The sequence below is a fragment of the Patagioenas fasciata genome, chromosome 1 (genome assembly GCF_037038585.1).
Source record: "Patagioenas fasciata isolate bPatFas1 chromosome 1, bPatFas1.hap1, whole genome shotgun sequence".
Classification (NCBI taxonomy): Eukaryota; Metazoa; Chordata; class Aves; order Columbiformes; family Columbidae; genus Patagioenas; species Patagioenas fasciata.
In genome coordinates this window covers 158,589,902-158,608,029 of record NC_092520.1, presented here as the reverse complement: position 1 = coordinate 158,608,029, position 18,128 = coordinate 158,589,902, and the positions used below count along the sequence as shown (strand labels likewise).

The window sequence follows — 18,128 nt, the reverse complement described above, 5'->3', positions numbered from 1 at the left end:
CCAGTGTACTTAGAGGTAAATTTCTCATGTTACCCATTATTAAATGTTTTTACAAAATGAATGCGAGTACCAGTGTGTTTTTTAAAAAGAGGGAAGGAAAAAAAAATTGTGATAAAAAAGACTCTTTTCATCTTGAATTAAAAAACTGTTTAGAGGAAAATCCACAGGGAGTGTGATGTGTTTAAAGAGAGTATTGCAACTATTTTTCCTGTGGTTACATGATGTGAGGCATGTTTGCATAGAACACTATTACCTTCTGTTTGTTCCATTTGAATGACTGCTGCAGATGGCTTTCCTCTTGTCTCCAATCTCTGATAATGCCTTGCCTTTCCTTCTCTGCTCCTCATCTCCCACCCCACAAATCTCCTTAGTATGGCATGTATAGATAATATAAGCATTGAGATTTTCAGTGTTCATTTTTAGAAACAAGAGTGACATTTCCCACTCTGAGGGCCTCATGCAGAGCGTACTGAAGTCACTTGGCTCAAGTCCAGAGTTTCATTAAAAAATGGGCATTCTAAAGCTTATTGTGGTAGTTAAACTTTTACCCATTCTTGCCTACTCTTCTGAAATTTTTTTCCCCTTATGTGCCATTTGCTCTTTTCCTTCTTAATCATCTTTGTTCTAGTCTTTTTCATTTGTCCTTGTCTAGTGACTAGTGCTTGTGGCATATAAATGTAGGTTAACATGAGTCTAGGTAGGTTTATATGTTCATTTTATTATTGAAAGAGTGTTTCGGTTCATGGATGGGTTTGGTCTTAACAGCCTTGTAAGCTCTATTTGCAGCATATTATGTGAGTCACCGTGATGGGAAGGGAAAAAAAAACAGAGGAGGAAGACTGGCTCCTTCAGGGTTTATGTAGTCAAGGCTAAACCGTGACTTTAAAAACAAGGAGTACTAGCCTGTATTTTTAAGTCTTCAGCTTCCAACTGAGCTTTGCTCTAAACCATGTGCTTAAATAGAACTCACTGTTACTACATTAGATTTAACTTCTGAGTCCATTTGTCCTAACCGAAGCTAAAAAGACTTTAAATGTTGAAACGCAATTTCGTATCTCATCTGACTGCCTCCTCTAACAATTTAGTTACCAGAACTAGTTTAAATGTGAATACTGTGTATGTCTACTTCTAGGAGAAAAGTCATAGCACTTCTACCATCTGCAACAAGCAGTTTGACTACCATAATGTGACAGAGGTTTGTGTGCAATCAGTCTTCTGACAGCCAAGCACTAAGATTTTTGTCTAATGACAACATGACTTAACATCGCTTTCCCGTCAATATGGTTAGGTTTTTTATGCAAACAGCATATAAAAAATACACAGGTTGGTCAGCATCAGATGCTTTAAAGATCGGTAAGTTAAGACATTACTCTTAGAGATGCAGTGACTCACTGACTCTGAGCATTCCCTTGAAAGTAAAATAATTTGCTTAAATGTTCTCTTCTTTATGCTTGCTGTGAATTGGTCAATAGTCTTTATCTTTCCATCTATGTTATCTCTTACACCTAAAAATAATAATGAAAGTGTATGTATGTATTTGTATGTTATACAGTCTTATTTTACATACATGCAAACACACACAACAATAGAATCTTGTGGAAAGTTTTTTTTTCTGTGAAAGCTGCCATACCAGAGGTTTCTGTCCCAGCCTGGAGAAAAAAAATTCAAGCACCTGTTTGAAGGGAACCTATCCTAGCAACGTAGATCAAACACTTCTCGTAAAAGAACTGTTATCTAGTACTGCAGTCTTTATGTTGTAACTTTGAAATGGAAGGATCCAGTCTATTTAGAAATAGTTCCCTCTTCACATGAGCAGCATTTGTTTAAAACCAGCATTGTGGGAGAAAATTTCTGCTCTCCTGCCTTCGCTCTGCCCCTTGCTTTGTAGTTGTCCACTTGCAGCGTATGTTTGTCAAGCTCTTCTTCAGAGCAACAGAGGTCTGAAGCCACCCTGTTTTCCCTCAGCAACACTTTTCAGCTTCCCACGTTTGTTTAGAAGTAGGCAGATTTGACAACTGGATATCACAATTCACACCAGTGAAGTTAGCAATACTAGGGAGCTTGTGTAACATAGAATCAGCAGTTGCAGCTGGTGGATGCAGTTTGATTCTTGTCTGTCTCCATCTCTTCTAGCTGGTGTTGAGAAAGTAAATATGTAGAAGATGTTTTCTAAAAAAAAAAAAAACAACCAACCAAACACAAAACCACAGAGCTCAGGATACTAAGAATGGTGCACTATGGACAGATACATTACTGGAGTTTTTCCTTCTCGTTTGTAAGATTCTGCTTTTTGGAGAATAATACATAAATTTTTAGCCATGTAAATAAGAAGTGTGATCTTGAAACATAGCTTGTGGTCCTTTGTATTGCTCATAACTACCTGATAATTTAACTGTAATTTATGGTCTGCTGATTACAAGGGGCAAATTACACCTGTACTCTGACTTCAAATAACTTTTTATATGTAACTCAGTGTTGACTTATACTGGTCCTAAATAAGTATTAACTTCCTCAGACTGCTGTTTTTCAGATGTTGTAAAGTAGCACACCAAGAGAAAGAGATTCTGTAGTAAAGAAAAAAGAAAACATAATCATTAATCGAGAGACGGATATCATTTAAGGGTCTTCTACCACCAGATTAGGTTTGTTTATTAGCCTGTCACAACTTGTATTTGCTAGTCTTTTGGTCTAGCTACAGGGCTTATATTTCCCTAGTTACAGGGAAAATTGGGTGAACGTTGATGGTAATGATCAATGATGGAGGTAGAATTGCCCTTTCAGTACAATGCTCTTAATTTTTAAACAAATTCTAATAATGGACTTACTTAAAAAGAAACAAAACTCTCATCCTCTGCCTGTGTTTTACGTAGATGGCCTGCATTCTCCTCTTGAGGAGAGCTCAGGAACACATGCCTCCTACCTCACTTCAGGGGATGAGGATTTTTAATAGAAAAGTGTTTCTAGTAGCTTTTTATTCATGTCCCACAGAAGGCAGAGTGCAATGCATCCCTTCTGGATGGCCTTTCTGCCTACCACCTCTGGCTGTCGATCCTTGGAGCTACCAATGTCTCTGATTCTCAGGGCTGCCTAATTAAAGCCTTACTGTATGTAGCTATGGTATGGCATATTATGTTCAGCTAGTTCGCATAAGTACAAACGGAGACATCATACATTAATTACTTGGTAGGGAAGATGTGACTTCTTACCCTGAAGCATTTGTTCCTTAGGCAGTTGTTCTATGCATGACTTTGCATAGAAGAGAGATCTAGATCTTTTTCTCTAAGGCTGTTGTTTGTTTTTTTTTTTTTTTCTGGTATGTTTGCTTGGTATTAGTTTTTTGTTTGTTTTGGTTTTGTGCTTTGAATGAAAGCTGGATATGCATATGATTGCTAGTTCTACTTTCAGAATTTTTTTATGAATTAGGTAACTACTGGAGATGAAACAAACAATGCATAGGTCTGGATGTAGTTCTCTTCCCCTCCCAGCTGAAATGCCACCCTCTACCCATAAACTGCTCCACTTCTGGCACAGTAACTCTTATAATCTATACAGTGGTTCAGATGTGAGGAAAAGTTTAGAGGGTGGTTCTAAGCAGATGATTCCGCAGCTTGATGTGTAGGGCTGACTTGTTGTGGGAAAGGTCAGTTCATGGCAGCTGGAGTTATTTAATTAAATGACTGTAGCTGTTGTGTAACATGCCGACCTCACAGTGGATTTAGGACAGTTGAGTTACATTTCCTGTTTGTTCTGAGCCAATTGTTCTACATCCATGGGTCCTGCAGTTACCTGAGGCATCAAAGCAGAGCTTGATCAGGTCTGCAAAAGTAACATTCGTCCTAAAGCTAAAATAAAAACAAACTGTGCTCTCAGTAAGAAATATAGTCCTACTGTATCAGTTCAAAAGTCCAGTCTGGTCCGATGTTCTTTTTTCCAGTAATTGCTAGAGAAAAGCCTAGGAATAAGGTAGGCACAGAATGATACTTACACAGTAGCACTTCCAGCAATGAGCAACCTGGCTGTTTCTGATAAAGAGTTTTTCCTAATCGTGGTGGACCTAAAGTAGGTTAAGTACAAAGGTTGCTTTGATGCACAATTGCATTAAGCTGATCTCAAAATCCAAGAGGAAACAAAGGCCACCTAGAACACGTTTCTTAAAGAGACAAAGGACTGAGTTACTCTGTGGATAGTAATGCTGCCCGAGTTTTAGTTCCTTGTAGTGCTGTTACCTTTCCTAAAAGGCAGTTCCTGATGTTTCTAAGGAGACATTACCCATTTTGAGAGAGAATCTGGAAGGAACTGGTCAAACTAATGTGGCTTGTTAACTAAATCAGAGACAGACAATGATGATAAGAATTGGATTATTTTTAAAAAGTTATTCTATTTTGCATTTTTTCTTCTCTAGCCAGGTAAAAAAGGGGTGGGGGGGAACAAGAGAAAGCAGCTCACTCTCTGAATTTGTAGGACTCTCTTGGCAGTGTTGAGGTGTGTACTGTTTGGGGCTTCCTATTCCTGAAGCTAACATAGTGTCTGGGATCTGCCAAGGATGTTTACAGGATATGCAGAACAGGTTACTTGATGAGGCATTTTAATGCACTTAAACTCTCAAAGTGTACCAGCAACTTCTCAGCCATGAAGGAGCAACAACCTGTAGTCTCCTCTTGGTTTTCTACTCCCTCCCTTGCCTTCAGGTGGCAGAAATAGTTTTGGCCTCCTTTGCTTCTGGTGGTAAAAGGGCAGGCCAAATAAAACTGTAGAATCTTGATAAATTGTACTTGAACAAACCAGCCCCATCTTTGTGCCTGGTTTGCATTGTAAGTGATCACTTTGCTCATGGTGATCCCACGGTACTGCTGTGAATGGATGATTTTTCTTTATGCGTACAATAGCTTTTCTGAAAATTACTGGATGCATACCAGTCTCACATCTTTCTCAGAAAATAAACACTCTTTTTTAGAACTAGGTTTAAAAACTCTGTGGTAATAGAAACAAGAGTTGGTGAAAATGAAAAATAGTCTGTTTGGTTTCTGGGAGTGAATGTAAAACCAGTCAGTGTAAATAGTGGGGGAATGCCTATTCAGGCTAATTCTATGTGTTTGCAGTGTTCTCTTCTCAGTGAGCAATACTGAATAAGGGTAGTGTATATTAATTTATAAACAGTATTCTCCTCTGGGTTGTTTTTGTTTGATTTTTTTTTTAAAATTTATTTTTATTTCTTGATTTGCTCACATAAACCATAAGGTGGTGATGTAGAGACTGTGCTCTGGATTGGCAATTTTTCGTGGTTTTGTGTATAAAGAGTGTGCTCAGCTTGAGAACTGGAAATAATATAGCGTGAGTCATGTATACATGGGAAAGGGTTGTCATTCTCATACGACGCAAGTCCTGTGAAAGTGTTTGAAGCAGCTATAGATGCCCCAATCAACCAATGATTTGTAAACCTTTAGGAAGATAAGTAAGTGCATGAATCATGACTGTTGTGACTTCCTTCCTTTCCCAAGTGCTTTGGTTACAAATAAACTGTATCTAGATTTTTATAGTTGTTGGTTATTCCTACAGTTCTGCTTATAAGGTACTGACTTAAAATTGGATTGGCTTGTATAATATATGGAAATAGACGTGTGCTTATTAAATCGTGGGAAATTATTACTTTTATTTATTTTTTGCCTTGAGAGAGAAATCACAGAATCACAGAATCACAGAATTGGCTAGGTTGGAAAAGACCTCAGAGATCATCAAGTCCAACCCTTGGTCCAACTTCAGCCCATTTACTAGATCATGGCACTAAGAGCCATGTCCAATCTCAGTTTAAAAACCTCCAGGGACGGTGAGTCCACCACCTCCCTAGGCAGGCCATTCCAATGCCTGATCACTCTTTCCGTAAAGAACTTCTTCCTAATATCCAGCCTAAACTTCCCCTGGCAGAGTTTAAGCCCATGTCCCCTTGTCCTATTGCTAACTGCCTGGGAGAAGAGACCAGTTCCCACCTGACTATAACTTCCCTTCAGGTAGTTATAGAGAGCAATGAGGTCACCTCTAAGCCTCCTCCTCTCCAGGCTGAACAACCCCAGCTCCCTCAGCCTCTCACCATAGGTCATGTGCTCAAGTCCCTTCACCAGTCTTGTTGCTCTTCTCTGGACCCGCTCCAGCACCTCAATATCCCTCCTGAACTGAGGGGCCCAGAACTGAACACAATACTCCAGGTGTGGCCTCACCAATGCAGAGTACAGGGGAAGGATCACTTCCCTTGTCCTGCTGACCACACTATTTTTGATACAGGCCAGGATACCATTGGCCTTCTTGGCCACCTGGGCACACTGTTGGCTCATGTTGAGCTTGCTGTCAATCAGTACCCCCAGGTCCCTTTCTGTCTGGCTGCTCTCCAGCCACTCTGTGCCCAGCCTGTAGCGCTGAAGGGGGTTGTTGTGGCCAAAGTGCAGGACCCGGCACTTGGCCTTGTTGAACTTCATCCCATTGGAATCAGCCCATTTTTCCAGTCTATCCAGATCTCTTTGCAGAGCCCTCCTGCCTTCCAGCAGGTCAACACTGCCCCCCAACTTGGTGTCATCAGCAAATTTGCTGATGGTGGTCTCAATCCCCTCATCTAAATCATCAATAAAGATGTTAAACAGGACTGGACCCAACACTGACCCCTGGGGGACCTTACGCCTGAAATAGGGGATACATGAGAAAGGACCAGGAGTATTAAGTAGTGGCCCCAGCATAGTAACTACATCAGTGGTGGTGCATCTGTTGCTGAAACATTCTGGTCTTTTGTATCTCAAGAAATACCACAAATTGGTTGAGATGAAACTGTCTGTATCAGCACTCAGAAAGTGAACAGGTAGAAACAGAGGGCACAGGATAGTCCTGACACTTTGAAACAAAATTTAAAAATGCTGAACAGATACTGTACCAATTGATCTGTCTTGCTGTTATCTTCAAGCCAGCACTTGCTTCCTTATCGATGGTTTTTACTCCTTCCAACAGCTTATTAAGAACAATGTGGTTAGGTTAGTTCTTGTTAAGTATGACCTCTTTTGCAGTCTCTCCATTAAGCAGGGTACTTGGGGAATAAAACAAGCAGTAAAACAGAAAAAAAAAAAAACAAAACGAAACTGAGAAAACAAAATAATTAGTAAAAACCAGGTGGTAAAACCTTGGCTTCCCTCCCTAAATAAGAAACGCTATCACTGTGGAGTGGGGGTGGCAATGGTAAGACCTGCAGTCTAATGTTACCTTGGGTTCTTTTGATGTGTTCTGCTTACCTATGCACCATGCTGAATTTTGCCAGATATGCCTAGTTAACATATGTGATTGATCTGGATCTTTTTAATCCTTAAAAATACCATGAAGAATTTCTTATATAGGAAGTGCCCTAGCTCTTCTTGGGATATGAGGTTTGTTCATTACTACTGCTAATACATGCCAAGTCTTCAGATAATTCTGTCTCAGTGGACCATGAGAGCATAGCATACTGAAAGTGAGGATAAGCTCTCACAAGAGAGTCTGATGTACTACAGTTTTTCATACATATGTCTATGTGATCCCAGCTTCAGGTACGTAGGTTATTCTGAGTATAAACTAGACAGAGTATCTGTTTTCTGAGCCAAGACAGCTGCCTTTTTTGGCTGGTAATTTACAAAATTTATATCCGCAAAGGATACATTTGTATTACTTACCGTAATCTGGAGGGTACTTTATTCAACGGTCTGGCTAGATTAAATTCATGTATTTGTTCATGTTTGTAAGGCTACTTCTGCAATGCTACTACAACAGTCATTCTGATTAAAAGTTTCTGGTTATATAGGTAACATGTTGGTAACTCAAATTCTGTTAGAATTTCAATTAAGCTGCGTGTACCTTTGAACAGTCCTCTTGTGGAAGACAAGTTCCAAAATAGCTTTAGGTTTTCCATCTTGAACTGGTGATGGCAAATCAGAGTACTGTAGGGCAAGGATGCTGCTGGTGCTTGCTTAGCAAAAGGGAATTGCTCCCGAAGTTCTTAATTAGCTGTGGTAGTGTTTTGCTGGAAGACAGTGTTACCCCACTGTTATAATGGAGAAACTAACACTTCATCTTTATACTGAAGCTTGGAAGTACAATACTAAGTTAGATAAGCATTTAATGTTCTTATATTTCCATCTTCTTGCCTATGTGTGTGCACATAACTGTCAATTGTACTCTTGTGTTACACACTGATACTACTGAGCTTTGCAGGGAATACAAGTACAGATCAGAAAAATTAAAAGCTGAAGAATGGTTCACTGATTCACTGTGAACGTGATTTAAAAGTTAGAAGGGATAAAGTCAGGATCAAGTTCTTGATCTCTCTCTTCCTGGAAGATTAGAAACTTTATGTGGTAATAAGCATAGTTTGACTTAGTCTCAGAAGTCGGGTGTCAGATGCATCTGGGAAAATACCCTGACATAGTTCTGAAATAAAAAGAAAACTGTAAAGATGTCTTAGTATCTTGTATGGTAACAATTAACCTAGATTTACACTAGTATTACAGGTATCCAGTAAGGATGGATTATCCCAAGACATAACAGAGTATGTTGCCAAATGCAGTTAGGGAAATGTTTCCAGTATTAGTATGCATCGTTAAAGTGGATTAAAGAGCATATGGGAGATTATATGGGGATTATAATATATCTACAGAAGAATTATCAAGGAGTGACTCTTATGCCATCCTCTCTCCCCACAATATTTTGTGTAAGTAATGCAAATGCTAGTTATTTGCATAATTTCTCTTTCTTCTGTCAAACCATGATCATGTAGTGGTTGCTCTTGCAGTAGAATCTGTTACAAAAATCAGCTGGTATGTTTATTTCACTACTGTTACTTGTTGTTCTCACCACAGTATCTAGGCTGAAGCTCTTTTGCTTACACTGGAACTGAGCAGGATTGATATAGGCTATGCTTAAGGCATAGTCACCACCCTCTTATGTTCTCATTGACTAAAACCTTGTCTGTCTGGTCCCCCTTCTTATTTTGCAGTGCTTTGATTGCATGCTTTGGGGGTCAGAAACATATATTTGAAAAGTTTGTGTGGAGCGTGATAGAATGAAGCCCTGATAGGACAAGTTCTGAGGACTGCTGAGATAATGGTAGTCAATAATCTGAAGAAAAATAATAAAGCTTTAAAGTTGTTTGCCATTTCTATTTAACTTATCTGTCTTCTTTTCTTACTACTAAGGTGGCCTTCCCTACAGCTCAGGGCCACAAATTTCCAGGTAATATGCAAACCACCCTGATAAATGCTATTTCACGTGTAGAGTTTGTTGCCAAACATGGGATAAGTAAGAGTAAAAATTAGTACATTTTGTGGAAGAGGATATGAAATACGAGTCACAACAATTTGCTTCTCTCTGTATCAAATCTCAAAGGTATATATTTGAGGTCATGACTTTTATCTTGTATAATGTCATGTTGTCTTTTTTCATAATCTAGTTTTATAGGTAGCATAGATGGATAAAAGTAGATTCATATCTGAGGCTTGGATCTAGACATAGAAAAACTCAATTCTGTAGCCAGTGTCAGAGCAAGTTTTGTATGAATTATGTTCAGTGCTGTACTGTTCAAATAGGTATTTGGTCAGATCTAGAGCCAGAGTAAATGTTTTCTGACATTGTTTCCCACAGCCCTCTCCTGGACAAACTGGCAAGAAGGAGTTTGGATAGGTGGCCTATGAGATAGGTAGGAAACTGGGTAACAGGCCATATTTGGAGGTTCTAGTGATCAGTGGTTTTTACTCAGGCCGGCAGCCTGTCACAAGCTGGATCCCCAGGGATCTATACTGGACCCTACAGTGTTCATCATCTTCATAAATGATCTGGACAATGGGATTGAAAGTACTGTCACCCTGTTTGCTGGTGACACCAAATGGTGGTGAGGTAGACAAGTCAGATGGGTGAGCCATTAAGATGGACAGAGATAGGCCTGAGCAGGCTGGAAGAGGTGGATAGCAAGAACAGTATGAAGTTTAACAAAGACAAATGCAAAGTCCTGCACCTGGGATGGAATAGCTCAAGAGCCCAGTACAGGCTAGGGTTTGTGTGGTTGAGTGGTAGCCTTGCTGAAAGGAACCAGGGAAGTCCTGGTGGACAATGAGTTGAACATGAATCAGCAGTGCACTGCTACAGCAATGAAGGCAAATCGGACCCTGGGCTGCATCCACAAGGGTGTCACTAGCTGAGATGAAGACATGATCATCCTGTTCTACTCAGTGTTTGTCAGACTGTACCTGAAGTGTTGTGTGCATTTCTGGTCCCCACAAATCAAGAAAGATGTGGACAGACTGGAGAGGGTCCAAAGGGAAGGCCATGAAGGTGATCAAAGGGCTGGAGAACCTGCCCTGTGGGGAAAGAGTGAAGGAATTCAGACTCTTCTTCCTGGAGAAGAGAATGCTTGGGGTACTTAAAGGGTGGCTACAAATAGGACAGAGGCTCACTCTTCACAAGGAGCCAGGTGAACAAGACAAGGGACAACAGATACAAGTTGCACTGGGAGAGGTTTCACCTCAACATAAGACATTTTTATAGTGAGAACAATCACTCACTGAAACAACTTCCCTAGGATGTCATGGAGAGTCCCCAGCACTGGAAGTTTTGAAGATGCAATTGGACAGAGTGCTCAATAGTCTCATGTAGGCTCACTTTTCCATGGAAGGTTGGACCAGATGATCTTCTGAAGGTCCGTTCCAGCCCAGGCTGTTCTATGATTCTGTGACTGTTTCTATGATTAAATTGTACTAGGACCTTGTATTCTAGTCAGAATCAGTCTTTCTTCCTCTTCTGTTTGTCCTGTGCCTTTCTAGGTAGGGACTGCCTCAACATGGATCAGCATTACTGCAGTTCCTACCCATGAAGTCAGTGTGCAACACATGGCCAGACCAGGAGGACTGTAGTCAACTTCTGGGTCAAAGTGGACCTCCACGCAAACTTTTGAATCAGTAGCCTAGCCTGAGTGGTACTGAGAGTTGGACTGGTGCATTGCCCAGTCATTTCACTTCATTTCCTAGCCATAACTTCATTTGAAATGACAACAGTTCCTTTTTCTATAAATGAACCTGTAAAGAATGAAGAAAAGTAGAAATAAATTTCAGAACAAAATAAACCAGGGAGTGCAATCCAGACTGTAACATCTACAAATTGATTTGGTTTCTTTCCCGCTAGCTCTGGAGATCAGATTCAACTATCCATCTTAATTCCCAGGTGTTGTAGATCTATTTAGAATACTGATACTGTGCCATGACCTGTGGCAATGCTATAAAACTAAAAAGACTGCTCATTCTACTAGAACCTGTGCGATCTGGATCTAGCTCTGGTCCAATGCAAGTCTTGTTGCGAGATACAGAGACACATGTTTGTCTTGAGTACTTGAAATATAATTCACTAATTAGTTAAAATCAGTCCTGGTTTGGCAGTGAGAAATAGCTTTTTGGTGTACATTCAGTTGATTCAAAGCATGGGAGGTAGCTTAGCTGTTCGCTTCATGTACAAAACCAGAGTTATCTAGGCTTTACTGATTAAAGGAAACTTTATCTGTATGCTGGATCGTTTTATATGCAGTAAATTACTGCTGTATGGGAAGAAATCTTACCTCATCCCTCATAGGTACAATATCCAGTACTGCAGGCTGAGCAGACACAGGAATTTATTTTAATTGTTGATGGTAGGTTTAATACTTCTTACAAGCTGGAAATGCCAGGAAATAATTGGTGTCTCAGTTCATGGGAGTGTTTATCATTTAGATGGCCCTCACACAAACTATAAATAGTCTAAACAGTAATGCTGGAAAGGCCAATTTAAATCAGTACTTAATAGTAGTCTATATTTAGTTCTTTCTTGTGTTTCCCATGAGTGCAATTTCACAATGATAGCAGCAGGAATGAACAGTTCTGATGGCAAAGCACTGGAAAAAAAAAATATATATTTAAATTGATATCAGAATACACTATTATTTGTAGAAAGTCTTAAATGGCAGATATAACTATAGCATTTTAGCTGTACTTTGACTCTAGTTGATTTAGTGTATATGGTATTGAATCAGTGCTAGTGCTGCTATGGGAAAGCAGATAAAGAATATGGCACTGTTCTACATTGACTCAGGAGGTGTTTCAAGAAACCTGTATGTATGGATGTGGATGTTGTAATTGCTAGTAGCTGGATTTAAAACCACCCTTGTGATCTGTTCTCTTTCCAGGGGCTGTCTGGTTATTTGTGAGATAAGATGCTTCATGTCCTAGGGACTACAATATTGTTTGGCTGTTGTGATTGGTTGAGTATTTTATGTGTTAGACAATAGTTAAGTACAGAAAGGTAATATAAATGTGACAAATAGATTTGTTGGTTTAATGTCCTGATCCTGCACTAAGCTACCCTGTTTTCCCAAAAATAAGACCTACCCTGAAAATAAGCCCTAGCATGACTCTTCAGGATTTTTGAGGAGGCTTGAAGTATAAGCCCTACTCCAAAAATAAACCCTAGTTACAGTTCATTAAAAAAGTCAATTTAAATAGTATCCAGGCAGCTACACATGTAAAAAAGTAAAATTAATTGGCAATAGAATGCAGCAGGACAGATGTGACAGAATGTGATGACGTGACTATGTTTGAATAAATGTTGATTTTTTTTTTTTTTTTTTTTTTTTTTTTCCCCTGTTCAAGACTAAACATAGATTGTTGTTCATGGAAAAACAAGACACTCCCTGAAAATAAGCCCTAATGCATCTTTTGGAGCAAAAAATTAATACAAGACCCTGTCTTATTTTCAGGGGAAACAGGGTATCTCACCTTCTAGGTCACTGCTTTGTGATTGTATAGGAAATCATCAGGGATGTGAGGAAATTAATGCTTTTAATTAGCACTTATTTCACTTGCTCTGGAAGGGCTTTTTACACGTAATTCATTGAACCCATTGTCTCTGAGATATTTTGAAGCCCTGTCTGCATCTTTGGTATTCACACAGACAATGGGCAGTCCCAGGGCTGAATGAATTTATAGCCTCATAGAAAGTACATGTCTCTTCTGTAGGAAACCATGTATTATACAGTTTAGCTGTATCCACCTCATCTAAGAGAGTGCTGGGACACCGTCAGATCTCCAGTATAAGTCCTTTGCTACCATAATCTTATAATTTCACCTCTGTCTTTTAGATGTTGGCTGTGCTCTTTCACAATGTAGCTTGGTCTGATGAATCCCTAGCTAGGGAAGCTGCACGTTGTAGGTTCAGAGTAGTCATCTTATGTTTGGGCTGTCGTGGAAAGGCTGTGATCACAATGGTAAGCAAGTATGTTCCCCTCGGTGCAGCAGTCCATACGGCAACTGACAAGTTGGGCACCAAGGAGGGATGTCTGAAATTTCCTTCCAGTAAAAGGAAGAAGAGCTGGACAGAATGGCTCAGAGGGCATAAGGACAAAGAATCACAGAAGCACTCTGGCAGGACTTCCTTGGTACTATGTAGGTTGCCCCTGGATACAATCATGGAAAGGATGCAGAGGTGGAAATGGAGATTATTCTCCCAGCTTGATTATGAGTAAAAATAGCATGTTTTTTCATTAGTAGGATTTTTTTCAGTTCCAAACATATACTACTGCAGCCAGACTTGTCCTCTATTATCACAGAATTGCAGGATGTTTGAGGTTGGAAGGAACCTCTAGAGGTTTTGGATGGGAGATGGTCTAGGGTGGTGGGGACTGGTGGTTCTTTTTCCTTTCCTTTTTGAAGAAGCAGGTGCTTAAAAACTGACGCCTCTGGTTTCACCACTCTAACTTGTCTAGACTTACAGAGGTAAAACTATTATTTTTTGTTTGTTTTTAATGAAACTTGCTCTGCATAGAACAAAGCCAAATAAACAGCTTCCTCACCAAAGCACTTACTGTGAACTTTTAAAAGCATGGATTGCTTGCTCACATCGTCCTTTCATGAGTCAGTAGCAGCATCCCACGGCTTTGTGCGTAACATATGGATGTGAGGGTTGAACACCAATGTCTTCTGGAATGGCTGTGTAAAAGTAGGGGATCCCAAGACCACTCCTTGTTGGATCTGTCTGCACTTAGTGCTGTCTTGTTGCTTCTTGATCCTAAGCCTGAGAGGAATTAAACCTGTTAAATAATAATTTATTTGCCAAAAACTGACTTCAGTTTTATCCATCTCGCAGTTGTTCCAGTGCATCTCGTAGCATTCCTTCTGTCTTCTTCAGCTTCTTTCTCCCCTTCCTGAAGGTACTGCAGTTGCCACAGCATTTTTGTTTTCATTTCTCTAATAGCTATGTCACTGGCTCACTGCAGCTATACCATGAGGGTCATGGCAAATTGTTATGCTCCAGAGTTAATTTACTGCAGATTTGGTAACTCACAAAGATTAAGGAAATAATGTTTACAGTACTGCATATGGAAACACCTAGATTTTTCTTTCCTGTAAGTCACAATGACAGTCGGAATCCTCTGAGACAGCTCACAGGTCCCAGCAAGCCCTGTGTAAGGCCTGGGAACAGGCAGCATGTGTGCAAGGTTTGCGTATTAGAAATCTATGGGCTATGACTGCTATTATCAAGGAACTGGTCCAGCTTCATTGCTGCCATCTACTGAAACTAGAGCTTTCCACCTCATTGAGCAGACTAGTGGGAAGCATAGTTTCACAAATGAGATCTGAAATGCCACAATATCACTAAAAATAATAATAAAAATGCCTCCCCTTTTCCCCCTAGAGAACTTACAAAATGTATGTTTGTTTTGTTTATTTTGTTAATTAGTTCAGCTTCCTGTGCAGCTTCAGCAATCCCAACTAATGCTCTTTCTGTAGCTATTAATTCTTTCCCTGCTGATTTTTTTTTTAATATGTTTCTGATGCAGCTCTGCCCAGTATCTCCTGTTTTCTGAGCAGTAGCTCATGAATGTGTTTTGCTTTTCTGCATTATCTTTAATACAAAAAAAAAAAAAAAAGTTATTTCTTTGTGATGATGAAAACTTCTGTAAGTGCTTCAGAAAACCCCTGTAATTTAATATTTTTTTGGGGGAAGAGTGTGTTTTAAATGCTCTTTAGTTGCTTGGTGACTTTGCTTAACAAGATCTTCCTTGCTAAACTTCATTTCAAAAATATTTATTACAAAAACCAAAACAACCCAACTACTTCCTAGCACTGGTTAAATGCTTTTGAAATTGTTGTGTTCGTTACAAACTTTTGATCAGAAGGCAAAACATATTTATTCCTATAACTAACTTATCAAGTACTCATAGAATAAACAAAACCTCACAGTCTACTTTGATATGCTATATATAGTACTGACTGGGCAACAATGAAATAAAAGAATTTGTACAGTGGTCTTAATGACCACGTTTTTTGTTTTTTCTCCAAGTTTTATGTGATTTTGTACATGTTTAAAAAAATGTCTTTTCCCCTTCCCCTCTTAAAGGTAGAGACCTGTGGGTTCTTGTTCTGGGAAGGTTTCCAACCCGTCATAAGATTGGCATTCCAGAATTCAAGTATGTTGCTAATATGCATGGGGATGAGGTACGTTTCAACTTTTGCAATGTCATTTATACCAAATATGCTTACCAGAGGTTTAGAGTGAACTTATCTCAAGCGCGTATTACTTATTTTTGAGGTATGTTATACCTCAAAGAGGACCTAATATGTATGTATTTCTTAAAGAATTGCAAGAATAAAGTTCTTTTGTTTTGATGGAAGGGCGTTATAAGACCTTAGATGATGGTAATGAATCCTACACCTAAGACCTCTCTTAAGTAGGGAGCTTTGTCTTATCTGTGTGAATAAACCCAGAGGCTTTAACTTTCCTGGTAATGAGTCAGATGCAATAGTTTGCTTGGGTATTATTACTGCCTAGGCATGAAGTATGACTGATTGAACTCTCAAAATATATTCTGATTGAATAATAATTGCTGTGAAGCACCAAATGGTTTATTTAAGGAAGAAAATTTCTCTTGGGTACCTTAAGCTAGGAATGCCTAGTTTCATCTGAGATAGCACAAGTACAAAACAAAAAGCAATTTCAGGATTAACTTGCCCTGGAAAGAATGCCCACTTATTAATGATAAAGGAGAAAATGGTGACTATGAGCTTTCCTGATATAGTACGTGAATCTGGAACAGAAAGACTCAAAGCTTCGCTCTTCTTTATAATCTTCCTTTCTGTTTCCCTTATTCTCTAGCTTTATCTGCTTATATTAGTCATGTTCAGGATAAGTTTAAATGAAATAATATACTTTTATGTGTCCTTTAATATGAATGGTAAATATTTCAACAGAAATGGCAAAAAAGGAAAAAAAAAAAAAAAAACAAGACTATGAATTCCCAAATCCAAGAAAAATACGTGTAATAGGAAGTGTATCGTGTGTAGAGCGTAGCATATCACAAGATATTGCTATTACTAGTACTGTGTGTGAGCACTTTCATGCCTACAGGCACTTGTGACATTATGTGCCAAGAATTTTCCCCAAGTTAGACTAGTTTCACCTTGTTTGACAGTGGCTGTACTCAAAGTGCTGCTACGAGTCTTCTTTGGAATTTAACTCTGTGTGGGAGGAAGCTGATTCACCATTTCGAAGGGGTACATGTGTTACTGGATGCCCAAGGTAGGGCTTGCAACTCCTAAATGGGCTAATAAATGGGGTTATGTTGGGCTGGCGAATGGTCCCTAGTAGAGGTCCACATGGATCCATCTTAGGGCCGGTGCTCTTCAATGTCTTCATAAATGACTAAGACTCAGAACTTGAGGGATTGCTTAGCAAGTTTGCTGATGACACAAAATCGGGAGGAGCTGTCGACACTCTCGAGAGCAGAGAGGCCCTGCAGAGGGATCTGGACAAACTGGAGAACTGGGCAATCACCAGCCACATGCAGTTCAACAAGAGCAAGTGCTGGATTTTGCACCTGGGACATGGCAACCCTGGCTGTACATACAGACTGGGACACGAGATACTGGAGAGTAGCTCCGTGGAGAGGGATCTGGGGGTTTTGGTCAACAATAAGTTGAATATGAACCAACAGTGCCCTGGCAGCCAAGAGGACAACCGTGTTCTGGGTGCACCAAGCACAGCATTGCCAGCCGGTCGAGGGAGGTGATTGTCTCACTCTGCTCTGCACTGGTGAAGCCTCACCTGGAGCGCTGTGTGCAGTTCTGGGCACCACAGGATAAAAAGGACATAAGGCTACTGGAAAGTGTTCAGAAGAGGGCTGCAAAGTTGGTGAAGGGTTTGGAGAGGAAGCTGTATGAGGAGTGGCTGAAGTCACTGGGTTTGTTCAGCCTGGAGGAGACTGGGGGGAGACCTCATGGCAGCTACAACTTCCTCACAAGGGGAGGAAGAGTGGCAGGTACCAAACTCTTCTCTTTAGTGACCAACAACAGAACTCGAAGGAATGGCAGAAAGATGTGCTGGGGGAGGTTTAGGTTGGACATTAGGAAAAGGTTCTTCCCCCAGAGGGTGGTGGAGCACTGGCACAGGCTCCCCAGGGAGGTGTCACGGCCCCAAGCCTGGCAGTGTTCAAGAAGAGACTGGACAAGCCCTCAGACACATGGTGTGAACTGTGGGGTTGTCATATGCAGGGACAGGAGTTGGACTGGATGATCCTTGTGGGTGCCTTCTAACTCAGGACATTCTGTGATTCTAAACCCTGGTGTGCATCAGCAGGCTGGTCCAGGGTGCCCAGAAACTGAGGCTCCTTATGACAGTCCCTGTGGACTACCAAAGAGAATTGGAAACCAATGGCTACTGATATCCCAGCTTTGGTGGGAGAGAGGTTATTATCTTATCCAGAATGGTCTGACCCAAAACCGCTGGACTGCAGAAGGCCTTGCCTCCTATTGAAACCTCCACAATGAAGCACTCCTGCCATTATCACTGCTCACCTGGATGTGCTTAAGGAACTTGGACCACAGAGAGGCTCACTGTTTGTGTATCCACAAGGTCAGGAAGTGCTGGAGAGCAGGCAACCTGGGTCACTGTCTAGGATCTAAATTTTTATATTGGCTTTGTGAGGAAATGAGGCAAGACTGTTTCGTGGGTTTTTTGTTTGTTTGTTTTTTTGTGAAGGTATCTGGCACTGTCTGAATTTTTCTGAACAGCATTGATCCTTGAGCTGCTGAGGTACCATATAGCACTTAGCATCA

The 18,128-nt window shown here is 40.2% G+C and overlaps 1 protein-coding gene across 2 annotated transcripts in view; it reads left to right on the top strand.

Moving 5' to 3' along the window:
• The window catches only part of CPM (carboxypeptidase M), a 37,528-nt gene that overhangs the window by 7,300 nt on the left and 12,100 nt on the right, over nucleotides 1-18,128 (top strand). The window contains exon 3 of one of the 2 annotated variants that reach the window (XM_065838492.2): nucleotides 15,415-15,512. The exons of the other annotated variant lie outside the window; for it this stretch is intronic. Within the exon in view, the coding sequence (XP_065694564.1) occupies nucleotides 15,415-15,512 (98 nt within the window). The remainder of the gene's footprint in view (nucleotides 1-15,414; nucleotides 15,513-18,128) is intronic. 2 annotated transcript variants of the gene reach the window in all.